The sequence below is a fragment of the Lissotriton helveticus genome, chromosome 8 (genome assembly GCF_964261635.1).
Source record: "Lissotriton helveticus chromosome 8, aLisHel1.1, whole genome shotgun sequence".
NCBI lineage: Eukaryota > Metazoa > Chordata > Amphibia > Caudata > Salamandridae > Lissotriton > Lissotriton helveticus.
In genome coordinates, this window is record NC_136069.1 from 1,600,131,239 (window position 1) to 1,600,144,921 (window position 13,683).

Genomic DNA, 13,683 nt, shown 5'->3' on the forward strand with positions numbered 1-13,683 from the left:
ATACACACACATATGGATCCTTATACTGGCGGTCCTTTACACAAGTATGCATTCCGACTGAAACAAAGAAAAAGGTTTGTGCAGGAATTATAGAAAGAGTACATTGCCACCTAAGCTTAATGTCTAGGACATGCCTAGGACACGGGCAGTGGTCCTATGTGGGCTTGAGGGCTTGCGTCATGTATCAGAACCAGGATCTGGAACTCAGAGTCAAACGAGAGGCCTAGGCCTCAGCATGCATGCAGGATTAACATGTGAGCTAGGCCATCGAAAGTCAGAGTATCAGATATCATATGCATGTGGGTCACTTATGGCAGGTATCAGCCTGTTTGCCATGCAGGGGGCATTCCTGTAATTCCAAATAACCTTTTCGCTCTGTGCCACAATGACATGTTTGACCTGTTTGCACACATTTGTTGGTTGTTTGCCTAGCTGAGCGATATGAGATTTAAATGCCTACTGAATCACAAAATGGGTTTAGTGCATAGGAAATAGCTAATTTGTAGTTGCTCACCCTGTGAACGTGTAGGGCTTGCAATAGGAAAATGGCTTTCTACTTTTAGCCATAGGGATACATTACTCACCTCCTAAGTGGCTTTACGCTCACCTGTAGGAAGACCCTGCCTTTCAACTAGAACAGTAATGTAAATAAAATTGTCCAATTTTTATGTAGTGCTTAATAAAGAATATCTTCTAAGCAAACAGAAATAATTGTTGGTTCCAAATCAAAGGGAAGTACGGTGAATTAATCAGGGTCCTAAAGTATGAGTAAAAGAGAGCTATTATTCAGTGACCTTAATCACTGTATCATGTCTGGGGTGAGGATCAGCCTGGTTCCAAACTCAACATAGACGGTGCAGTCAGGGTGAGCTGGGGGTCCAGACATATTGCAGATTGCAGGCCAGGATAGACCTGACAAACACCCAAGCTGACAAAATCCACAGCTAATGAGAGGCCGAGAAGATGGGAAATGAGGAAGAAGCAAGGGGACTCTTCCGGTGGGCATTCTGAGGTTCAATAGAGATATAGAGGGTGTAGATACCAAACAGAATGGTGTGTTCTAAATATGCCCCCCCTGTAATAATAACTGAGTGCCATGGAGGCAGTCTTAGGGACTGGAGAACAACTTGCAAAGTCTCAAACACGGAATCTGAATGTCTCTGAAGAACCTCACCAAAATGGATGGCCAGTCCTTGTCTGTAGACGAATGAGGAAAAAGGCTTCTCCTTCACCTTACGTTATATCCTGTGCCAAAGAAGAACAATCTAGTAGGTCCTCTACTGAAGTGGTGCAGGGTCACAAAAGCAGGTGTCGCAAATGTGGTGGGGAAGAAGTAGGTAGTAGTATTCCCTGGACCCTCCATCAAGCTAAGTACTTTCTTATAACTGTAGTCTATCTAATGACCTCATCTGCAAATGGATGCTCTACAGCCTCCATGGATCAGGTCCACTGTGATGTTGGAGTACGTGAACACTTTTCAAGTATAGTGGGCGGAACCCTCATCACTTCTTAGGATGTCCCGGCTGCGGTGAAAAAATAAGCATCCAACTTGGAGACAGCAGCCGCAGCCCTATTGGCCTGTCTAAAGCCAGGAGTATGATAGCCGTCCAATCCTCTCAGAGATGTGCAGTCAATAGATATGCCACATTTCAGATAGTTACTATATTGATACCAAACTGAAAGATTCAAGAGAAGGGTTTAATGACAGGGTGTTCTCATAGGGTGGCACCCCACCTCAGTAGATTTCTCCAAGCTGGAATCCCTTGCAGCCTTCACCACTAACCTCATCTGTGTCCGAGTCAAACAAATTCTTGGGATTTCTATTAGACTTCTTTGTCTTCTCATTTAAGGACCTTCATTGTGAGCAATGCTTGTATACCCTCCTATTTTATCCTTTCACTTGTGTCATTTTAAGCAGTTCTGATGCAAAGGATGTGCAAATCCTGGGTCCCCTCCTCATTTAAAGTAAAATGGGCCAGATGGTTGGTGTCACTGGTAAATGTATTGGGAGTGGTAGTACCAATTGGGGTGGTATGGTGCTAGTGATGGTGGTGTCACAATTGATGGTATCTGTGATATCAATATTGGTAGTGTTGGTGTGGGTGGCGGCACAGTTGGAGGCAGTGGTAGTGGTATCTCATTGGTATATATTGCAGAGAAGAGGTCCTCTAAGAACTACACTGGAAACTTATTCACTGGGCAGAAGTGATGAAACACATGACTTTCTTTGTCCTGCACTGTTCTTGCATTAGTGTATGCAGCTGAATAATATAATGTCTTCAAACCAATTACCGAACTAGTGTAATAAGTTACTGAGTTCTTCAAGCAAGGCAGACCTACAAAAATGAAGAAAAACACACAATTGGGCAGAAAAGTGTGAAACAGGTTTAAGGATCTTCAAGATATATGCACTATTTCAGCATGTTTTGTGAGCTTCAGATGCCTTGGGCAGATAATTCATTGTTTTTAATTGTATAAAATGCGAATGAGGCATGGGGTTAGCTATTGCATAAAATGGACCAGTGCCATTTTATATTGAAAAAAAAACTAGGGTACATTGTTGATAGTGATTCGGACTTGAATAAGGTATTTGCCACAAAGTTGAGGCATCTTCTTGACAGATATGGGCATGTTCAAGTGTGTGCTGGATGCCCACAGGGGCTTAGATTAACAGAGGGTGGAGTAACAAAATAATCTTTGTTACTGACACTATTAGAAGCTGGTAGAATTGAAATGACATAGTTCTTGTACAGAATAAATTTATTGTTTTCATTCAAAAGGAGCATGCCCACAGTAATGGACCATAATTCAAAAACCCGAAAACCTTGTTCTAAGGACTTTTCTATTTTCCCTAGCCTTCAAATTAAGTAATTAATTCATACTTTTATTTTTGTTACAGAAAAACAATGTAAATCGCTCAAATGCCTTTTTGACTCTGGTAAGTTTATTTTCTTCTAATTTTTATGATTGTATTCAGACATGAATAGAACATATCTAACAAGCACCACCCAATAGTATGTGTGCATTTCTGACCACCAACACCCACAAGGATATCTGATTTCCATCTTCCTTTCGCTCATGTTTCTGCCTCCTACTCAGGGCCTTCTATTCACACGATTCCTCTTTCTCTCTGTCCATTTCTCTTCATGTCTTCCCTTTTAACTAGCTTTCAGTCTCTCATTTTTCATTGTGGTCTTTTTGTACTTCCAGCTTCTATTTCTGTCTCTTGCATTCTGTCTCTCTATGTCTTCTCTCTCTCTCTCTCTCTCTCTCTCTCAATCTCTCTCTCTTAGCCTCTCTCATTCTATATACAGCACGAGCTAAGACCGATGTATTCGGAAGCACCCCTGAGACCATGGGATTTTCAAGAGTGAAATATTACACTGCTGTGTAAATTAGATTCACAAAAGCATTGAAATGCTGCAAACTTGCCACAGGTCAAAGTGGCTGCTCATGGGTTGTATCCCAATCACCTATCTGAAATTATGCAATTTCGTGAGCGGCAGTGGTGAAATTGGAAAAGGTAGTGCCCCTTTAAAAATACATTCAGTGGCCACACTGGTGATGAGTTCCATTGGAATGTATAGATGATTGCTAAACACCTTGCCTGGGTTAACCCCGACTCTGGTTACCTCCTACTCTAATCTCGATTGATCAACTTCATCTTTTCTGACAATCTTTTACAAAGTGTAAACAAAAGAGGTATGCAGGTCCTAATAAGTAATGCAGGTGGAGGTAAGTGATCTCGCCAGTGAACCCTCGTGTGTGGATATTCACAAGGACAGGAGAAGGGATTCCTCCTTTCAGAAAGAGACCCTCACATACCCAACAAGCAGGTGTCTTGCTTCATCATTGGGTCTGCTCCTACTCGGGTCGGCACTGCAATACCCAATCAGGCACCCGTGACTGGGCCTACCTGGCGGAGATCTTTATTCCTTAAAGCCGTTGGGTGCAGTGCGTGTGATGGCCCTAGTGTATGATAAAGGTGTAGGTGGTGATACTGTGTATGAGTGTGAATTAAAACAGGGATTAGTGATCCACTTACATTTTTGAATTGTGGTCACTACCCTGGTTAAAACTAGAAGAACCCGCCCTCCCACTCTAAGGTATGTGGGAAAATGTGCTGGTGTACTAGGTCAACATGTTTCTTGCCTGTTATCTATTGATGGCAATTACTCAGGACCAGAAATGAATCTACCTACACTTTTTGGTGATGGTCAGGACCTCAGTGAAGTACATATGTGACCACCCGTACAGTACCCTAAAAAGTGGTACTGGCAGATCTGTACCCCAACCCTGTTCGAGTCATGGGCTAACAACATTGTGTGCTGATAGAGGCAGACACTATAGTGCAGTGTCAGTTAAGGTGTGGAGGACCTTCCGTATCCCTACCCCTGCACTCTATCAGAACAACTTTCATATTGACATATACACAGGGTGCAATGTGGCATCAAGTGGTATCTAGGGTGCTTTTTATCTCGGGGTGCTTTTTTTTGCAAGTTCCCTTAGATTGCTGCACATGGAAGTGTCTTAAGAGTACTGAAAAGATCTGGAGACCTTGAAATACAAAGACTATCTGAGTGTTAGATTGGTAATCCCTCATTGACTTGTCTGAGTGGTAGCAGTATAACCCATAAAATTAGGTAGTCATCAATTGATCTGACTTCTACTAGAGCCACAATTTGCCAAATAACAACTGCCTTGTAGGTCCTTTGTGAACCTTATCCTGGTCAGGGCACAACCTGAAGCGAATCATAAACTCCTTGCTGGTCAACATGAAAAACTAAAATTGATGAAGGAAGATGTACCCTTCTTCTGGTCCTACGTGCAAAGCACATGATCTTAGGCTCCACTTGTGATGCCTGTAAATTTCAGTGGAGAATGTGTTGTGTATCAGGTGCACTTGAGGCTTTCTTTCAGAAGTCTGCCATGTTCAGCAGATGCTAGATCACCCTCAAGGATGATTGAGGTATTCACAATGTTTGAAATGCCTTTTAAGCTGAATGTCATTACCACTATTTCTTGTATACAGAAGCTTCTGTTCTGACTATGGCCCTATTAGGGTAACTGCACAATTTCATTGTTTGTGCCATGTGCACCTTTAAAAAGGAGCAAACAGTGAAAATGTGCCCTGTTACCATGAATGTGCTGCCCCCAGGGTAGGCGTAAACTCGTGCTGCCCTGAGGCCAGCGCATTCCTGTGAAAAACAGAGCGGCTGCTTTACAGCCGCTCCGTGTTTTCACAGTGCAGGCGGCAAGCCACCTGCACTTTTAAAGGGGATTAGAGATTCCCCTGCAGGCGGGTGCAGTCAGGGGAAATAGCATTTACAAAGCTGTCAGTACCACGCAGGTAGGTAATAACACGGTTGTTACAATGACCGTGTGTTACCACGCGTGGCATTACATCGCAAGACGTTTCAACGACTTGCGCTAGGCGACGTGCAACACCAGGGAATGTGTTAGATTTTAAATCCCACACCTTCCCTGGTTGCGCTAACTGGAGTAGGAATAGTAATTTATCATATTCCCAAGTCCAAGGTGCCACCCTAGCGCGTCGTTGAAACGACTTGCGATGTAGTGCCACGCGTGGTAACAACGCGGTCATTTTAACAACCGCGTTGTTACCTACCTCGTGGTAAAAGCACGCGTTGTAATGTGCTACATTCGCAGTCAGTGACTGCACCTGCCTGCAAGAGATGTCTGGAAGGTTCATAGGACCCCTTTTTCCCCCCATCAGGGGGCGCACTGATAGTGTGCCACCTTTTAGATGGCGCACTCTCAGAGCACCTCCCGAGGGCTTCTTTACCTCCATGGTCGTGTCTGTAATACGGTGCAGGCACAGAGGCAAAGGGATTCCCTCATTTGCATGGGGCACGCCTCCATGCAAATGAGGGAACGCCTCCTGCAGAGAGCACTGGCACTAAATTGCCACCACTATATTGAGGAAAATAAAATTGTCAATGAAACAGTCAGGATTTATTAAGTGTGTCTAATCACCCAATAGGGTATCCTGGCATTTGCAGGTCCCAGAGGCTTAATCAAACACCCAGGTCTTGAGGGCCATTCGAAATTTTGGAAGTGCAGTGATGGTCAAGAGGTTGGTCAAGAGGAGGTGGTCAGGCTTTTCAAGGTCTTTGCTGTGATGTGGGAGAAGGAGCATCCTCCACTTTTCCTTCAGTAGATGCGAGGAGTACGGGCAAGCAAAAGGGAGGTGGAGGGTAGTCTTCTCGACGGTTGGTGGAAGTTAGGGCGGTAGTTATTGTATGTGGGTCCTTGTTTTTGTAGAGCAGTGTGCATGGATCAGCACTTTGAATTGGCATCTCTTTTGTACAGGGAGACAGTGAATTTGCCTGAGGTGGTGTGTGATGTGGGTTTGTCGGGGAAGGCTGATATTGAGTCTGGCTGCAGGGTTCTGTATGGTCTGAAGTCTCTGTAGAGGGCATTGTTGTAGTCCAGTCGACTGGTGGTGATGGTCTGTGTCACAGTGCATCTCGTGTGTAGGGTAGCCAATTGAAGAACTCATGTAGCATGCGCACAGTGAGGAAGCAGGCGAAGGAGACGGCGTTGTCTTGGGATTTCCTGGTGAGGTTAGTTGTAGACGATGATTCTGAGGTTTCTGGCATGGTCGGAGGGAGTGGGTGCGGGTCCTAGGTCTGATGGCCGCCAAGAGTAGTTTCTTGTGCTGCTGCTATGACAAAGATCAATATTTCTGTCTTGTCTGTGGTCAGCTGCAGGTAGTTGTTCTTCATCCATTCGGTGACGCTTGTCATGCATCTGTGGAAGTTGGTTCTGGTGGTAGTGGGGTCGTCGGTGAGCAAGAGGATGCGTTGATTGTCATCTGCCCTCCAAAATTATGTTGAGTTGTGGGGTCTGATTATGTTGGCCAGCGGGCTCGTAAATGCATCAAAGAGCGTGAGGCTGAGGGGTGAGCCCTGGGGGACACCAAAGGCAATCTCCTTGGGTTCAGAGGTGAAACAGTGGGTGGTGGATCCTCTGAGTTCTTCAGTTGTGGAAGGAGGTGATCCATCAGAGCGCATCCCCTCAGATACAGATGTGGTGGAGTCTTTCAATCAGCGTGTAGTGGGATACAGTGTTGAAGGCTGCTGAGAGGACGAGGAGGATCTAAGCTGCTATTTCTCTTCAGTCAAGGAGAGTTCAGATGTCTTTGGTGGCTGTGATCAGAGCAGTTTCGGAGCTGTGATTGCTGCGGAAGACAGATTGGGAGGCATCCAGTAGCTGGTTCTGCTCCAGGTGTACCATGAGTTGATTGTGGATGATCTTTTCCAGTACCTTCACTGGAAATGTGAGCAGGGAGATTGCTCTTAGTATTTGAGTTTGCTGGGGTCGGCAGAGGGTTTTTAAAGTAGGTGTCAGACTTCAGCATGTTTCCAGGTGTCGGTAAATGTAGCGGTGGTGATAGAGGTGTTGAGTAGGGTGGTGAGTTCCTGGCCAATCTTTGGTTTCCAAAGTTGAAGATGTGGTACGGGTATAGGTCTGTGGGAGTTCCCAAGTGGATGGATTTCATGGTGGAGGTGGTGTCTTGGATGTAGAGGAGGTTCCAGGCTGTCAGTGTGTAGTATATGTTGGTTACAGTTGTGGCGTACCTGTCGAGGAAGTCTGTAGGTGTGGGTTGATGTTCGAAGGTTCTGTATATGGTTGTGATCATGTTGTGGAAAAAGTGGGCGAGGTTGTTGTACAGCTCGTGTGAGGGTAGGATGTTGTTTTTGCTGGCAGCCAGGTTGGAGAATTCCTTAACAATGTTCAGAAGATCCTCGGTGTTGTTGGTGCTGGTTTTTAAGCGTGCACGAGGGCTGTCTTCTTTGTTGCCCCCAGCAGGCAGTGGTGAAGGTTGAGGAAAGCCTGCCCTGTTGGTGGTGTCCTTACTGGCATGCCATCCCCTCTCCAACTGTTTGCTGTTCTGTTTCACTGTTTTTTGGGAGAACCAGCTGGCCTTTTTGGAGGATTTTCTCTGGATGTTGCTCTTGATGGGGATGATGCTGTTTGCACAATTGGTGATTCAGGCATTGAAGTTTTTTACTCCCTGGTCGAGGTTTGTGGTGGTAGCAGGGTTGGAGGTGTTGAGGACATTCCCCCAGCTGGCCTCTGACATTTTGTTCCAGCTCGGATGGGAGGCATTGATTATCTAGGGGGTGGCGATGCGGAGGCTGGAGATACTGAAGTGGAAGATGGATTAATCGGTCCAGGGGAGTTCTGTGACATGGCTGTCGTCTACTCGATTGCTGGAGGTAAAGATTGGGTCCAGCGTGTGTCCTGCAGTGTGTATAGAGTCGTGGATGATCTTGGTCAGTCCAAGGCTGCTCACACTGTCCAGTAGGTGTTTGGTGTTTTTATCGCTGGAGTTGTGGATGTGGAAATTTCGGTCGCTGTGATAATGTAGTCCTCAGAGTCTAAGGCTAGAGGCGCAATGAAGTATGTGATGGCAGAAGCTGGAGTGTCTGAATGGTATGCGAGGGTGCCTCTGATTGTTGTCTTGTCGGCTGTGTGGATCTTGAAGTTGAGATGTTCCATTGGGGTGGTGGTGTTATCGGTGGTGGTACACTGTATGTGCTCTTTGTGGATGATGGCTGTTCCTCCTTCCAGCTGTTGGTGCAGTCCTAATGAGCAATTTTATATCCATCGGGAATCGCTGTGGCAATGTCTGAGGCGGATGTGGGGTTGAGATAGGTCTCAGTGAGGTAGATGATGTTGGGTGCGATGGTGGCGATGGGGACGCATAGTTCAGTGGAAACATGCAAAGTGGGTGCACGCAAGTTTGTATTTTTGCTTAGGTGGTGTTTGTGGTGTGTTTGGAGTGGGGCTGGTGTGTGTACAGTGGCATGTGAAGTGGCAGAGGGTGCAGGTGAAAGTTCCCACGGTGGAGTGTAGGTTGTGTGTTGCAGCAGTGTTTATTGCAGCTTCCGTGGTCGAGAGTTAAGAGCTCAGTGATCGTGTATCTTCGGGAGGGGGAAGGTCAGGGGTCATAGTGCTTGGCGCAGTCCCTTCACGGACGGGCACAGTCAGGCTGACATTTGGTGTGCCTTTGTCACGTCAGTGGTGCATCTGATAAGGTAGGTCCTAGGGTGGGTGGTTGGGAAAACTGCAGCAGGAAAATGTGGGCAGCTGCGGTGTCACTGCATCAGTCTGGAACAAACAGGAACTGGAGCCTAAAGGCAAGTGGCAAGCTTGGGGGGGTCATTAGGATGGCGGGCGGACTTTGCCTGCCCACCATCCTCGTGGTAATAGGGACTGGCTGCCGTAAGGGCGGGGGTCCCATCACCAGCATTAGGATGCGCCCGTCACAGTGGCAGGCGCATCCCGCAGTCCTACCATTGTGGCGGGCGGTGCACTCAGCATCGCCCGCCACAATGGCAGGAAAGCATGCTGTGCACTTCCATGCACAGCATGGCAGGCACCGCACGGTGCTTGCCATGCTGTGCATGGAACTGCTGGGGGGTACCTTAGGTACCCCCCATGTGCACCCCCCACCCCCCGGAGTCCCTGGGGGCCCGCAACGGGCCCCCGCAGGGATTCTCCGCATGCCACGGAAAGGCATTGAAAAATGCACATCATAATATGGCTGGCGTTGTCTGATAGACACCGCTACCATATTATGCCTTTTCTGCCCCGGCCGCAAGGTTACCGGGGCGGAAAAGCGGCGGACAGTCTTTCCGTCCGCCGAGGTCCCCCCGCCATACTAATATGGCGGGGGGGGGAAACTAGTGTGGATGTCGGGCGGATTGCCTCCGCCAGGCCGGCGGTGGCTACCGCCAGCCTGGCGGAGGCAATCCGCCCGACATCGTAATGGGCCCCTAGGTGTCCAGGAGCCTAAAAGCAATAAGTTATGGTGAGGATTAAATCATTGATGATAGGGTGGTGATAGCTTCAATAATTAAATAAAAAATAAAGCTTGGAGTCGAAGGTGTCTCGACCTAAAATGATATAATGCCCCACAATGCAGTGGCCCACAATGCAGTTTCATTTAATGTAGTGACATTCGACAACGCTGAGCACTGACATTTTAGGGCACTACATCATGGAACAATAAATCATTAAATGTAAGTAATATCAATAGGAGTAAAGGTTTGATTAGTTAAAAATAGCATACTGGTACCTTCAATTATTAAAGTAAATACAAGAATAAAGAATGGCAGTCAGCAGGGTCCTCCCAAGATGAAGTATTGTGCAATGATGTAGTGGCGGCGATGTGAGCTACACACTGTAGTTTTACTCAATATAGTGGTATTGAACTCTTTTACATACATTTGCTTACACATTGTAAAATATAAATATATTACAACTTAGGTAACAAATTCAATTTAAATTCAGAAGTTCTAATCAATCGCAATCAACCATGAGTACAATAATCAGTCAGTCAGTCAAATCACTTTATTCAATACTTAAAATTATCAAGATCATAAAAGTGTAGAAAACACAAAATAAAATGTACATTTTAAAAATACAGCTTTCATAATTCAAATGGTGACAATAATGTGTTGAAGATAATTAGTTTAAAAAAATAGTTAATATATTCTCTTTTAATTTTATTATAAGGATTTTAGGGGTGGACAGTACAATCATGATATTTAGATATTTAATTTGATGTTTAAAAAGTGATTTTCGCTTTTTTGGGTCTGACATTAGCCAAGACTTTTTGCTTTTACTAAAATACATTCCAGACATACTTCTATACAGGGCTTTCAGTCTGTCCTCTTCATCCATTGGTCTGCTGTAGTGTCAATCACAGTTTGCTTACGTTCACCACTTTATTCAGCATGGGGCACAGAGTCAGCCAACTTTAGCCATTGCTTTACCTGGCATTGAATAAGAAGTACTCTTCAGCAGCAAAAGCTACTTGTGCAATGTGAGCAATTACATTTAGAAAATTTATTTTGTCAAGGCTTATTTTACTTAGACGAAGGGATTGCAGCTCTGACAACATTGCATCTGGCCACTTGCATATTGCATGGTTTCATTCAAAAGTAAATGACAAATAGGCAGCAGAAAAGCTGACTTTTCTATTGAGGAAGTCATTTAGCCCCAAAATGTCAGGCATAGAAGTATTTAGACTTCCTAAAAAGTAGAATGACTTCCATAGTTAAAGGCATTGAATATTAGAAATTATTTTTCAAAAACTTAACTGAGACTCTTAAGTGAAGCCAGCATTTTGAGAGAAATGTGCTTTAAAAAGCCGTGCTTAACCTTTTAATTAAGTGCATCTGGGTAGTAGAGAATCCACATTCACAATGGTAATTTGCTTCTTGAGTCTTGAGATGTTTGCACTCCTGTGATTTCAGCAAGATGACAGCTGGGATCATTATAGCACAGCTAAATCTGTTTCAGACTTAGCACTGCATTTCAAGTGCTTCTGTATTTGTGGGTGGTAATTACCAATACCAGGTACATCAGTACATCAGTGATTCCAGGTTGTGGTATTACCATGGGATTCCAAATTATTTCCCCACATTCCTTCATGTTATGGAGAATTATTTATGGGAATCAGTAGTATCAATTTCTGCAAGTGAACTGGTATTTCTTGGGTTTGACCTGGAAGATTTGTCCCAGAAACCACAGTGGCAATATCACTGAAGTTGTAGGACAAAAATCATGCTTATGATCAAAGCAATACCAACAGGTGACTTTTTACGATTATCATATTTTGTGTAAATGCTAGACATCTCTTTTTGTACTTTTTCATTCATTTAATATACCCAAAACTCAGATAAGGACTGTGCTCTCTCAATGTAATGCAATTTTCTTTTCTTCCCTTCTAGCGCCAAGCTCAAGAAACCTTTCTTCAGCTCTGCAGACAGTCCTCTTCTTGTGGTGGTTTGTTGTGGTTGTAAACACTTTTGGATGATCTGCCTTGGACTTGAGAACTTATCAACATTCATACTCTCAAGCAAGATTTCAATTTCTAAAGGCTCTGCATGAAAATCCCAGAGACATCCTCAGGCGCTCGCTTCTTCTGCACGCCCTTAATGATTGGTGATATAGCGCCTCGGTCACCTCGATGCAGCATTTTCTCCCATGTCAGGCCCTGCTAAAAGCCAAAAACAAACTACAGCAGAGGTTTACTACTTTTCCTTAAGTGTTCCTTCACAAGCTTGTTTGCTCTCGGTCAGTGTAACCTTTGTGGCCATTTGAACTTGATTTACTTTAAAGATTTGACAATAAGATTATATTGCATTGTATACACAATGTACAAGCAATCATGTTAATCTCTAACCCTTTTGTTAGTCTTATAGTTTGCAATGAAATGTATTTTTCTAAATTATTTTTTTTTTCTGCTATATTTTGATGTGTCCAAGGAAAGCTGTACTCTTGAAATAATGGGTGTTTTTGTATTTCATCCATAAAACGTGGTGTCAGTTTGTAAACCCACACAAAAACAGACTATAGACTTTCAGTGTCATCCGCCAAGTGCTCAAATCTGTCCCATGAACCGCAACCCGCAAGATGAACCTGTTCGTTTTTTAATTCTTCCAAGACATATCTCAGACAGACATCAAGGTCTCATGGAGACTGAAAATTAATAAAATGAGTTTCAATTCCTTTCTTATCCAAATCTGAAATGCTAGAATGCTTTCACAAATAGACATAATGTCCTTTTTGCTAGAATTAGTATATTGCTCACTTGCAGAGATCTAATAGAGTCCCCCAAGTGATTATTTTCTGGTGTGCACGTCCATGGGGCTTCAAACCCTTACTTGATTCTCTAGTTAATATCACATTAGAAAAAATACATTTATGTGGGTCTCTCTTCAGTAGCTTTCTGTGATAAGAAGTGATGATTTCATATAGAATGAATGGTTTATTAAGTGTGATTTTATATCTCAATCCAGCTGAGTTCTTTAAACAGTGTGTATATACAAAAAGATGCATGGAGTTGTGTGTTTCAGGAGTTTGAGATTTCTATGCAAATTTTTATTGAAAAATCTGTGATATGTTTTTAAGTATGTACTTTTGTAAAAGTCTAATAAACAGTGGAATTAAATATTAGAATTGCCTTTTAGTTTCTAGTAGCATGCTAATCGAATTCAGACAGAAAGTAAACAACTAATAATCTGGGCATTTAACCAAAAGGGAATTCGAACAAGAAGGCAGGCAATTCTAGCCGGTTTCGTTCCAGGGGACCCCCAGCTAAACTGCTGCTTTGTCAAATTTTTGCTAAAGGCGGAGCAAAGATTACAAAAATCATAATTTGTTCAGTGCTGCCGACATAGACTGCTTTCTAAATGGTTACATCACTCCTGAGGAACAATATGACCCTCCACCAAGGCAAAACTGGAGCGGAGCTGTTTATTCTTGAACCAAATTTCCTCGAAGAAAATCCAAGAGCCATAAATACGCTTGAAACTAAACATTGACACTGACCTACTTGATAACAACTGATCTGTTAAAATAGCAGCTCCTGTTTACTAAAGCACTGATTTCCACCTTCTTTCTTACCACTCGATAATTTTAAATTTGAGTGTAAAGATCTAATTTTAGAGTTACTAATTTTATGCACATCATGTATTTGTGTATTTATATCATGTATAACTTGCATTGCAATGGTTTAAAGTAACGTAGCAATTATTTAAACAAACAAATCCTAATCGAATGTGGATATTCGCAGTAATCTAAGACTCATAATCAAATGGTTTCTACCAGCAATCTAATAGAACTAACATAGTTCATATT

General features: G+C 43.7%; 1 protein-coding gene across 1 annotated transcript in view; it reads left to right on the top strand.

The window, feature by feature from the left end:
• LOC144773556 (GPI-linked NAD(P)(+)--arginine ADP-ribosyltransferase 1-like) overlaps positions 1-12,559 on the top strand; it is a 64,919-nt gene extending 52,360 nt beyond the window's left edge. The window contains exons 4-5 of the mRNA XM_078658654.1: positions 2,900-2,938; positions 11,772-12,559. Of these exons, the coding sequence (XP_078514780.1) occupies positions 2,900-2,938; positions 11,772-11,857 (125 nt within the window). The 3' untranslated portion in view covers positions 11,858-12,559. The remainder of the gene's footprint in view (positions 1-2,899; positions 2,939-11,771) is intronic.
• The last annotated feature ends 1,124 nt before the right edge of the window (positions 12,560-13,683 follow it).